General features: G+C 47.3%; 1 protein-coding gene across 1 annotated transcript; it reads left to right on the forward strand.

Moving 5' to 3' along the window:
* Positions 1-351: 351 nt before the first annotated feature.
* LOC118566668 (sodium/glucose cotransporter 2-like) lies at positions 352-10,300 on the forward strand. The gene is made up of 15 exons (XM_036149568.1): positions 352-1,002; positions 1,080-1,151; positions 1,739-1,843; positions 2,254-2,313; positions 2,396-2,500; positions 2,583-2,688; positions 4,546-4,626; positions 4,977-5,206; positions 6,675-6,810; positions 6,996-7,103; positions 7,361-7,511; positions 8,772-8,940; positions 9,021-9,236; positions 9,344-9,479; positions 9,555-10,300. Exons 1-15 carry the CDS (start codon positions 904-906, stop codon positions 9,767-9,769), a joined length of 1,989 nt encoding a protein of 662 aa, XP_036005461.1. The 5' UTR covers positions 352-903; the 3' UTR covers positions 9,770-10,300.
* The last annotated feature ends 2,052 nt before the right edge of the window (positions 10,301-12,352 follow it).

A 12,352-nucleotide genomic window follows, 5' to 3' on the forward strand; every position in this document is an offset into this window, starting at 1 on the left:
CACTACCCACATTGTAATCCTTTATCCTTTGTCATGTTGTTCATGCAGGTTCTGCTTGATTCTGCAGGTCAGACGGTGTTCAGGCCTAAATGTAACTAATAGAATTTAAACCAAAATGAGGAAGATCGCATTTAGTCACTCATTCACCAAGGGAAAGCCGTTTAGGACAACCTTTTTGTGTCAGCCACAAGCGTTTTGTGTTTACTAGGCTTACCTTTAGTGTCTGATGCTGAACATTTTTGACCATTTGAAACATTAAAATGGAACAAAAGAGCAAGAAGAGAGACGGCATGTAAGGGGGCAAAAACATTCACACAATTCAAAAAAAGCACAAAACGAATACGACACCCGTGGTCTGTAGTGAAGGTATGCAAACTTTTCTCCAGCACCGCATGTTCTCCGTACTGAAGCTGGTCAACCCAACACACGCACTCCGTGGGGCACGTTAAAAAAGAAGCTGCCCTCCTTGACCTTAATGAAACGAAAAGTTTGGAGGACGCTTGGGTAAAGGACCGGTCGAGGATGTTGCCTGTTTGTGAGTTTTTTCAAAAAACAGAATCATTGGATGATAAGAAGCAGAAATAGAAACAGAAATTGAGGCAATTTAGTCTTTGTCGGTTGTCAAAGCAAAAAAACCTGATCCTCTATAAAAAGTACCCAGAACAACACGGGCGGTGTTTTTCATGGTTTGGTGTTAATAATTACTCTAATAAATAAACAGCTGATTCTGCATATTACCACATGTGACCAAAGTTCTCGGTCCAAGCTGACCAAGCTGAACTGTCCCGCCCAGCCTTACCATTGCGCCCGCATGGAGGCGTGCATGAGAGGCGCCAGGCTTCCCGGGAAGCTGCGGTTGCTGTGAGAACGGCAGAAAGTTTCAGGTTTGACCGAAGAGCAGAGATGGAGGAGCCCCCGTCCGAAGAAGTCTCCATCAACAATCCGGCAGACATCGCCGTCATCGTCGGATACTTCCTCATGGTCATCGCCGTTGGCGTCTGGGTGAGTCCTTCACACTTTGTGGCAGTCCATCAGGCTACGGAGCAGGAAAACTCTTTAACACTCCCTGTGTGCTCCAGTCCATGCTTCGGACCAACCGTGGGACCGTGGGGGGATACTTCCTGGCCGGACGCTCCATGGCTTGGTGGTCGGTGAGTTTAGAGGGCAACAGAACCTCTAAAGAAATGTTTTATAGTTTGTTTAAAAATATATAATAATGCCCCTCATCGCAGAGGTGCTGAGGAGTGATTATAGTGTAAGATGACGGGCTTTGTTGAGCAAAACGAAGACCGGACGGTTTTCTTTTCACCTCAGGGTTACTTGAGGAAATGCTCTTTCCTACGACGTTTCTACCAAGCTGTGCAACCGGTTTATAGTTTTTATCTGTTTGACTTACATGATACATGCTTTAAAGGGCAGATTCATAAATCAGTTTCTACCTTTGCCATAGCATTTATTTAGGGGTGGCAGAGTGAAAGGGGCAGTTGGAGGTGGAAATGCAAGCCACACTTTTCAGATTTAACATTGCTAAGGCCAGACCTCCACTCTCCCTGTAGTATTCTGGACTGTTGAAGAACACAAAATTATCTGGAGAATATTTTTAAACAGTTTTTATTTTTATCAATTAGCCGAGCAAAGAGTCTAAAAGAAAGGTGCGTGTTCCTACCTTGATTTATTTTCTATTGAAACTCCTGTATTGCTCTAAATCCCCTCACAGCACTGAGTGTTCTTCTCTCAGGTTGGGCCCTCCCTGTTTGCCAGCAACATCGGGAGCGGTCACTTCGTGGGCCTGGCAGGGACCGGGGCGGCGGGGGGCATCGCCGTGGGAGGCTTCGAGTGGAACGTAAGCAGCAGCGCTCCAAAACGTGCCGATCCGGCACGTCACAGAACCTTTTCACCATTTCTCACAGTACAACCAATAAAGTGCTCTGAAGTAATCTATCGGATGGCGCTCCCGTGTGATCGACCAACACCAAATGGCACAAAATTGTTAAGTAAAAATTGTAGCATGCGGTGTGAGCATTCCCATGGTGAGACACGGTGGTGGCGGCGTCATGCTGGCCCAGGGATATGTTTTTCAGCACGGACAGGGTTTTTGTTTAAAGAACATGTTAGGAACCATGAATCCTTTTCTCGTTTAACGATGCACTCCTTAGTTTTGATCCCAAAAAATTAGCCACGTTGGAGTTTGCGTGGGTGAGTTAGAGACGGTGTGTGCCACGTGACTTTGTGCTGCTGCTTTTCACGTCTCAGGCCCTGTTCATCGTGCTGCTCCTGGGCTGGCTCTTCGTACCCGTCTACCTCACAGCCGGGGTAAGAGGGCCGGGCCGCGCACTCTTTTCCCGCGCCGTGTGACAAACCAGCCCGTCGCTCACCGTCGCTGCGTTTTTTGCAGGTGATCACGATGCCGCAGTACCTGAAGAAGCGCTTCGGCGGGACCAGGATCAGCCTCTACCTGTCCGTCATCTCGCTGTTCCTGTACATCTTCACCAAGATCTCAGTGAGTCCCGCCGCCCGCTCTGTAAAACTTCAGGCCGCCTGTTTGCGTCCTTCGTTCTGATCCCTTCCTTCCCTTCCGTCAGGTGGACATGTTCTCTGGAGCCGTGTTCATCCAGCAGGCCTTAGGCTGGAACATCTACGTGGCGGTCATTGCCCTGCTGTTGATCACGGCCTTGTACACCGTCACGGGTATGTGTGTGTGTGTGTGTGCTGCCCAAAGGTCTTTCTCACATGAAGTGCTGAGCACAGCCTGCAGGATATTTTTAGCTGACCCCATTGGCCTTAGCATGGTCACAGTTTCAGTCCCCGCTATACTTATCACTGCCCCCAGCAGAGAAGGGCAAAACATCTTAAAATCTTGTTTGTTTTTTTCCGCGCTTCAACGTTATTTCAGACTAAACACTAGAAAAATCAAACCTTTCAACGTGAATTAAAGTGACCAAAAAACCTGCTAAGAAAGAACGTCTTCGTCCCGCTTCAGGATGAAATCAACGGGCAGCTTGATTGACGAACCGGTGTACAACAAATAATGAAAAGGCCTGGTGTGTGTGTGTGTGTGTGTGTGTGTGTGTGTGTGTGTGTGTGTGTGTGTGTGTGTGTGTCATTCGGTGTGGCGTCGCAACACCATTCATGAAGAAATTAGGTCTGTTTCACCAGGATTACACAGAGCCAGTCTTACAGTACCTTCTTTGCCAGTACCGTACAAAGACAGAAAGTCGTTCTTTCTTTGTACAGTACAAAGAAAGAACGACTTTCTGTCTTTGTACGGTACAAAGAAAGAACTGATTCACTCAGGTGTGTATTTGTGATGGTGGTGGGGGGCACGTCATTTGAAGGGGAGGCTCCCAGTGTAAGAGGTGGGGAACCACTGATCCAGAGTCCGTGGTCTTCCCCTAAGCCCAGAGAGCCTGGGACTGAAGGGCAGAGTTCCAGGGGAAACCTTGACTTTATATCGAGTGAACCCTTTCTGAGTCGTTTCCCCAGCCGTGGGTCATTGAATCCCGTCTTAAGACCCATCTATTTCCCTTGGCTTTTAACACAATCTGAGACGTTGACTTTGTTTTATTGTGTTTTACTTTCCTTTTTATTACTACTTTTATATAGTATTTTGCTTATTGTGTTATGAGTGATCATTTGTATTTAATGACTGGGTACAGCACTTTGCTCCTGCTGGTGTTTAAAGTGCTTTATAAATAAAATTGGTATGGTATGGTATTGTTCTCTTCAGATTTTCAGTCTGCCAACCCACAGGCTTGCAGACCCACGTGCCCCTGGCGGGTCCCTGAGGCCCCGCTGATGGTGCCCCATACTAAGCTGAAAACAAAAGAGGACCAAGCTTTCTGTTCTGTGGCCCCCAGACTCTGGAACGCTCTTCCTCTGGGCGTTAGCTTGGCAGACTCTATGGTCTCTTTTAAAAGCCAGTTAAAAATGCATCTTTAAATCAGCCCTTCATTAATTTCTCTTGGGGTTTTTTGTGCATTTTCGTCTGTTTAGCTGTTGTTCTGGTCTTTTGTGAAGAACTTTGTGATTTTTATATCCCAAAAGGGGCCGTATGAATAAAGTTTAGTTACTACTTTTACTTCCTTACAAGGTTTTTATTTAGATCCCGGTGTTATAGTTGGTTCCTGAAGCCTTTCCCAGGTTCTGGAGGAGAAACGGGCCCAGAGCAACACAGATCCCCCGCTCCATGCCGTTTAATGGTCGTTGTGGAGATGCTGCTGTTTGCTGCGATTCTCTAACGACCAGCTTTGGTGGCTAGATAAATGTGCTTCACACACACCTCCAGTTGACATCTGTGATTTAAAAATATAATAATTCTTTGGTTCAATTTAAGGGTTGGATCTTTGTAAATGTTTCAGTGTGAGATTGTGTCACTGATATAAAACTTGTAAATGATGCTTTTTCACACATTTCATGCAGAATAAGAACTGTGAGTAGGCCTGTTGCACGTGCTTCTTGCACATCTTCAACCGTGTGAGAACAAGCTGCTCCAGCCCGTCCACCTTCTAGTCTCTCCTCGTGACTTTCCTTGTGTATGGTTCCCAGGGGGCCTTGCAGCTCTGATGTACACGGACACTTTTCAGACGTTTGTCATCATCGCCGGGGCCTTCGTCCTTACCGGCTTCTGTAAGTAAAAACCGTCCGGGGTCTCAATTAAATTTTATTTTCTGGTTTTCAAACCACGCAGTTTGTGTTTTCAGGCCATCAAGGCCTTTGTCTGGATCTATCAGCAGCAAGGAAACCAGGAAAGAGTTTAACCAGGGGCTGTAAACTCACGTATTCATTGGATGAGGGAAAGAACAGCTAAACCGTCATGCTCTTCCTGGTTTCTGTAAATAAGAAGGTGCACTGTTAGTAGGGTAGAAGATACGTCCTATCATAGAAACAGCAGAAACAGAACCACTGAGGGTGCGCAGCTGGACCGTCACACTGACACTAAGATGGCTTCTCTGTGGTTTTGCGCCTGTCACCTTCAGCCTTCGCTGAAATCGGCGGCTACAGCGCGCTGATCGCCAAGTACAGCTCTGCCGTGCCGAGTAACTTCTCCTCCCTGGACGCCCAGCGCTACAACATCTCCCCCCAGTGCTACACCCCCAGGCAGGACGCCTTCAGCATGCTGAGGGACCCGACCACGGGGGACCTCCCTTGGCCCGGCGTGCTGTTTGGGATGACAATAGGGGGCATCTGGTACTGGTGCTCTGATCAGGTGAGCGACCCGGCGGTGGAGGGGAGATCTTTCCACGGCTGAGCCGGCCAGCTTCTTACAACCTCGCTGCTGAGATGTGTGAATAAAAAGTGTGCATGACAAAGACTTCATAGTTTCCACAAATGCATGAATGTCCTGTCTATTTAGCTTTTAAGCACGGATCCGAGGCGGCATGGTGACACAGTTGGGTTGCGGTGGAGGGGACGGGCGATAACGACATCCTGAGGGCTCGTCTACACTGCAGCATTTTCTGTGGTTAAACATCTGCAGGATTTAAGATTAGGGCAAAGGGCACTGACGTGTATTATGTCCAGGAACTGTTGCTGAGAGGTAGTCGGTCATGTGGAAACGAATACATCCTCTTCCAGGTCTAAGGTCTTATGGCCCAGGGGGCCCAAAGGGATCTGATCCTCAACAGGTCTTAAAATTGTTCAACCCCTGAAAACTGTGGCAGCAAACAAGCCTGAAGCATCTGCTGTCCCCCGTCATGCCATTCTCACATGGGAGGTTCGGTCCGCTGTCGTGTTGGGTTGTCTGCACAGGTAGAGCTGTGCGCTCCGTCAGAACAGCAGTTCCCCTGCGACCCTTAAAATAACAGCGCCAGAGACGGGCTGGTGAGTGGGATTTTTTTCCATATTTTCTAGGGGGGAGGATCACGAGAATAAAGTGATACTTTGTAAGAACTCTTACAAAAAAGTGCAGCCTTCCTCCTGCGTTAACATGAGGAGCGTGGAGCATCTTGTGATGTTATTCTTTGACATCGGTTTCACAAATAAGCAAATACTAAATCTTTGAGCACATCAGCATCAAATCCTCTCGCGACCAACACTTTGGGAACCCCTTGTTTAAAGACGCATTCCCACAGGTCTTGTGTTTTGCTCAGATGTAGGTTTGCAGTTTGAAGCCATGTCCCCAGGCCGTGTTTTCTGAAGGAACCGGCAGGTGTTTGCCAGTCCAGCTGACTCCAGGTATGACCGTAGACAGTCATGAAAGATTTCCACTTGTGAAGGATTGCTCTCACAGCAGAAATTTAAATCCAGGTAGCTAGAGAGATGTGATGGTTTTCTTCATTGGGGACAGGGAAGATGGTCGGATGGGATGGGAACATGGGTAGAGCTACACAAAGGGCAACCAGGCTGAGGCTCCAAAGCTCTGTGGGGAGGTTCACCATCCAGCACATGGAGCTGGAATCAAATGCTTTAGATAAATGGTCCAGTCAAAGTCCAGATTAAAATTCCCAATTATGAAAACTCCTGTGCACCACTGAGTCTAACGAGTTTTTATTTCTCGAATACATTGTGGAACTCCTGGATCCTTTGTCTTCCTCAAGTTGAGGTTCGGGGCTGCGAGGCACTGGACGCACTGCGGTCCCACACACCGAACCACTGCATTCCAGAAACCTTTACAGGTTCAGTCATAGGCTGACTCCAGGCTGGTCATAGGTGTGTTTGTCCGTGCCCGTCTGCAGGTGATTGTGCAGCGATGCCTTGCAGCTCGCAGCCTGACCCACGTGAAGGCCGGCTGCATCGTGTGTGGCTACCTCAAGCTGCTTCCCATGTTCCTCATGGTGTTCCCCGGCATGATCAGCAGGATCCTCTACCCAGGTAAGCGCCCCCACCCCTGAAAATGTTTTAAATCAGAGAGATCTATGAAATCCAGCGCTATCATTCTGATGAGCCACTTTTCAAGGCCAGTTTTTGACCGACCGGGATCACCGCTGACTGGCCGTAGACGTGAAACTGTACAGGAAATCTGTGTAAACGCCTTTATTTTCTCTCTCTATCTGTAGACGAGGTTGGCTGTGTGGTCCCAGAGATCTGTAAGAAGGTTTGCGGGACCGAAGTGGGCTGCTCCAACATAGCTTACCCTAAGCTGGTGGTCACAGTCATGCCCAACGGTAAGGACAAACGCAGCTGGGCTCAGAAGTTTACATACACCCATCTTCTGCCAGAATGGCACACTTGTTCTGGGCTTGTGATGGTGCTTTTTTAGCTCGTATTCTTTCAGGCTGGAATCACAGCAGCGATTCTCAGTTTATTAAGAGTTTAGACTTATATTTGCATAGAGAAATAGTTTTGTGGACCCTGCCGGTGATGAGTGTGTGTGTAAACATCTGATGGGAGCTGCTCACCCTGACCGTCTACCTTTGTCCAGGTCTGCGAGGCCTGATGCTGGCTGTGATGCTCGCTGCTCTCATGTCGTCTTTGGCGTCCATCTTCAACAGCAGCAGCACCCTGTTCACCATGGACATCTGGACCCGCATCAGACCGCAGGCCACCGAACGGGAGCTCATCGTGGTGGGCCGGTAAGCGGACCATAAAACGGACGGCCACATTTAAGGGTTTGTTGTTTTTTTGTGCCAAAATGGAAAAAAAGCAACACAGCCGGTCTGCCTGACTGCTAAAAGGATCTCTGTGGACGCACCAGTTCCAGAGCCTTGCGAAGCTGTCACACGTCTGTACGTTTTCCACACACAACACAAAACTCAATTTATTTTGGGAGAGTTCATATGATTGAGCTTTAAGCAACAAACAATGCCCGGCTCTCAGTGATGGGACCACAATGGAAGTTTTTTTGGCCTGTAAAAAAAAAAAGAAGCCCATTTTGTGGCACAAACACTGTAAACGTCGCTGATCAAACTAGGATGAAACACGGGCTGTGTCTCATTCCGCCTACTTCTACACTTCGAACACTTAGTTTTAAGTATATAGTGTAGATAACACAAAAAGTCAGTGCACTGAAGGTACCCGGATGACCCCCTAAAAACGGGCACAAAACGCAGTGTGTAACGACGGACCCTACTCGCAGTAAACGGACGCCATCTTGACTACAAAGCGGAAAGGGAGGGGCCAGGGACGTCGGGAAGATGTTCCAATTTTGAAAATAATGGCGGACAATTCAGCCGAGACAGCCGGAGCTGCGACACCGCATATAAATGTAAGTAATGGTGGTAATACGAGGCATTGTACTCGATAGGTGTTTGTAAAATACACGAACATACCTCATGTTCAGCCAATATTTGGAGGATCCTGCGTTGACGTCGGAGGCGATGTAATTTCAACATGCTGTGAATGTAAACGATTGTTGTTTTTATAAAAAAAAAAACGCGGCACATATTTTTTGGCGGTCTGAAAAATTCGCGGTCACGTGTGTTGCGTTCGTCACGTCATCCCATCATTTCCGGTAAGTGTTTCAACATAAGTGTTCCTTTTGGAACAATACTAATGGTCGAAAGTGGGCACTACGGCAGTAAGTGGTCAGTGCACATCAGCAGTGCACTGACGGAAGTATTCGGAATGAGACACAGCCACGGCGGTGGCAGCTTCCTGCCGTGGAAATGGTTTTCTTCATCAGGGACGATAATCAGAGTTAACAGGAAGATAGATGGAAATACCTGAAAGACATGCAGCTGGAACTCTAGGGGACCACGGAGGCTTGGCTTGGGGACAGGGTGCAACTGTGTGGCGCATAATAATGAACACACACACACGGATGCACAAAACGTGAAAGACACTCCATGACCAAGTACCGGTGTGCCACATCTGATGGTTCCTCTGCTCTTTAGTGTGTGGGTCCTGTGCATCGTGGCCATCAGCATCTGCTGGATCCCCGTTGTTCAGGCAGCCCAGAGCGGTCAGCTCTTCGACTACATCCAGTCAGTATCATGCTACCTGTCCCCACCCATTGCCTCCGTCTTCCTGCTCGCCGTCTTCGTCAAGAGGGTCAACGAAACGGTGAGAAGGCTTCCTCTGATATTAGTTTATCTCACGTCATACCCTCCAAACGACGCTGGGTTTTTTTTTTTCTCCCTCAGGGGGCTTTCTGGGGCCTGGTCGGCGGTCTGGCCATGGGCCTGTGCCGGATGTTGCCAGAGTTCTGGTTTGGAACGGGCAGCTGCATCTTCCCCTCTCAGTGCCCTTTCCTGGTGTGCGGCGTCCACTACTTGCACTTCGCCATCATCCTGTTTTGCTGCACGTCGGTGCTGGTGCTGCTGGTCAGCTTCTGCACGGAGCCCATCGAAGATAAGCATGTAAGCGCGAGGTTTGAACGCCCGGCTCAGACCGCAGAGAACGCCTGGAGAGGTCTCATCCGGACAGTGCAACGATGGGAACAAAAACGGCCTCTTGTTTCTTTCAGCTCCATCGTCTGGTGTTCAGCCTTCGGCACTCTAAGGAGGAGAGGAAGGATCTGGACTGGGAGCAGGAAGAAAGAGCCAGAGGAGCCCAGAAGAAGGCCAAGGACAGGAGGGTAGAGAAGGCTAACGCAGTCACAGGTGGGCAAGAGAGGAAACAACACCGAGTCAGACAGAAACAATCGGCTACAAACACAACGTCTTTCTTCCTTGTAGAAGCTGATGGCGGTAAAAAGTCGGGAATCTGTGGCCTGATTGGTGGATTCTGTGGACTGAGCGCAGACCTGCAGGCTCAGGATGACCAAGCGGCCGAGGCCCCAGAGCCGCCGATGCCTGACATCAGCGAGGAGCCGGTGTGGAAGTACACCGTGGACTCCAACGCGCTGGTCATGATGGCCGTTGCTGTTTTTCTGTGGGGATACTTCGCCTGACCGCGCCCGTTTGTCCCCAGCTAAATATTTCTGTGTCGCTTTAGCTGGGGACGAGCTCCCATGGGCTCATTCCCCATGGGAGCCAGAGCAGACGATCAGACGTTTATCTGGTAGTGGTCACGTCACGCGCTGACTGTAAACAAACCTGTCATGAAGGATGACGCCGCCTGTGTCCCCACCCAGTTTATTACTGTTTTTGTAATTCTTGCTAACTCTGGCCCCTGCTAGATATTATGTTATGTTGTTATGCAGGGAGCACAGACGTGAATTTCAGCATGATGAAGGAACGTGTTTAGTGGTAGAATGTGATAATATGGCGCTGCTGAGTTTTATTACACACTTGACTGTATTAGAATTGGTTTATGAGAAACATGCAGTGAGGAACTAAGCCCAATAAATATCTCTAACCCTCTTCTACCCCCTATGACTTTTAAATGCTTGTATCTCTGTCAAAATAAATCCTGTCTTTTCCTAAAGTGGGTCCAGACCCATTTTAGTAATAAATTAGAACAACTTTACTGCATCTTTGGATCACTGACTCTGTTGCAAATTATCTCATTTGACAATTTTAGGGGTATTGGAATGTATTCTAGTGTTAAACCTATTATTAATTCCAGTATTGCTTAATTTGAAAATGTATATCTACTTTTTTATTAGTTATTTGCCAACCATGGACACGGGTCCTTTTTTAAAAAAAAAAGACAGGAGAACAGTTCAGGTGAGAGAACTAGAGACAATTTCACATTATCATATAACACTGGATAATAATAATAATAATTTGCTTTGATCGATGTATGAATGTAGCGCAGACGGGGAGAGACAGCAGAAAGAGAGAGAAACAGGCCAGAATGAGGAGAACACCGAGAAAAAGAACCGGATAAATGGTGAAGACCTGCTGCCTGTGGCCCGGTTCTGGAAGCTTGACTAAAAATTCTGTTTGTTTGCTGGCAATATACACAATATACACTTTAAAATGACTTTAGCTTCAATAGCCCTACATTTTGATCAGTAACAGTGAATTAGTTGGGTGCGATTGTCTCAAAGAGTGATGGACTGGTGTCCTAAATGAATCCTGGTTTGGGCTGAGGCTATGATTGGTTTTAATGTAGTTCTGTCCTTCTTTATACACAATGTCGTGTTTTTCGTGTCTCCGGGTCCTGCAACTATGATAAACTTCTCCTTCATAAGTCATTCATATTCAGGTCTACTCTTTCCCTACATCCTCTCAGACAACTAATTATTTGCCTAGCAGTATCGAGCTGTCAATAATGATTAAGTCAGCAATAAATCTTAATACATAAGTGGCATGGATGGCCCAATTCTGTGCTTTGAGTAAGAAGGGTGAGACCACTGACCAGGACTGAATTTTAACATTATTAGTTGTCCATTTCATCATTTAAATGAGAACATAATATACTATTGGTATATACTAGTACGATTATTTAAAAACATCAGATTAAATATATGTAAAGGCAAATATTAAATTAGTTTTGCGACCACACCAACAGTTGAAATAATTTCTTATGGCGTACCAAATCACCCTCGTAATGATAACATATGTTGAATCCAAGCGTGACCGTGAGCTGCCGTGACGCTGATCACAGCACTGGGATCAGGCTCTTAATGGACTGCCACACAGCTAATGAAACAGTGCCATCTGCTGGCACCGTTTGGTCATTGCACCAAAATAAACTTACAGCCCTCCAGCGCAATCCTAAACTATTCACAGTAGCACCAAACCTGTTCTGTGCTTTGCAACAAAAACCTTATATTAGAAATAACTAATTAATATGTTTCACTATCATTTAGGTTGTTCTTGCCTTCTCACCACCATGGGTTATCCGCATCATGGAAGCAGTCACTTGTTTTATACAGTGGTCTGGTTACGTCTACACACATCCATTGAAAACATGCCTTGGGAAGTGTACTGGCTTCTTTAGAAAGAATCTGTGAAAAGAAACTTTCAGTCACTTCTAAATTCTGGGCCTGTGGTTTATCTGAAGAGGAAAAGAAATCCTTCAGCTTTCTATTTTTTTTTTAACAAATAAAAATTGGAAAAATGGGATGTACATTTCTACTCGGTGGTCTTGACGATGCAACTTCAGGAATCGTCTGCTTAGTAAATATTGTTGTCCTCCTGTGCCTAATATGATCTCAGCAGAGGTGTTCAGAGGTTTGTTAGCCAATGAGGAGCCCAGCCGTCAGGTCAGGAAGTTGGTAGATGATGAAACGATATCCCAAGCTTGAATGTCTTACACAGGCACGCTTCCATCCGCTCTTCAATAACCATAAAACAAGAGTATGGTACAACATAGCAGGGTGTGGCCAGCTAAACTGAAAGGCAGGGCGTGGAGCGCTTCAGCCAGGGAAGTAGCCAAGACGGCCACAGCAACTCTGCAGGAGTTGGAGAGAAACGCGTAGTTAGAAAACTGTTAGAAGTCATGTCGGGGGACCCAGCAAACAGGAAAGAAGAGACCCTGTTCAGAGGAGATGCTCTCTGCGGAGGAACAGCCTGAACCCACCAGGGCCGCGGCGAAACATGGGGGTGGTAGCATCATGCTGTGGGGACACAGCAAGGCCAGT

Source organism: Fundulus heteroclitus, chromosome 18 (assembly GCF_011125445.2).
Source record: "Fundulus heteroclitus isolate FHET01 chromosome 18, MU-UCD_Fhet_4.1, whole genome shotgun sequence".
Taxonomy (NCBI): domain Eukaryota; kingdom Metazoa; phylum Chordata; class Actinopteri; order Cyprinodontiformes; family Fundulidae; genus Fundulus; species Fundulus heteroclitus.

Excerpts from the sequence above, each read along its gene's own strand:
- LOC118566668 (XM_036149568.1), top strand. The coding sequence starts at position 904 with ATGGAGGAGCCCCCGTCCGAAGAAGTCTCCATCAACAATCCGGCAGAC. Across the intron at positions 1,003-1,079 it reads TCATCGCCGTTGGCGTCTGG|TCCATGCTTCGGACCAACCG; the intron begins GTGAGTCCTTCA and ends TGTGTGCTCCAG. Across the intron at positions 5,207-6,674 it reads GGTACTGGTGCTCTGATCAG|GTGATTGTGCAGCGATGCCT; the intron begins GTGAGCGACCCG and ends GCCCGTCTGCAG.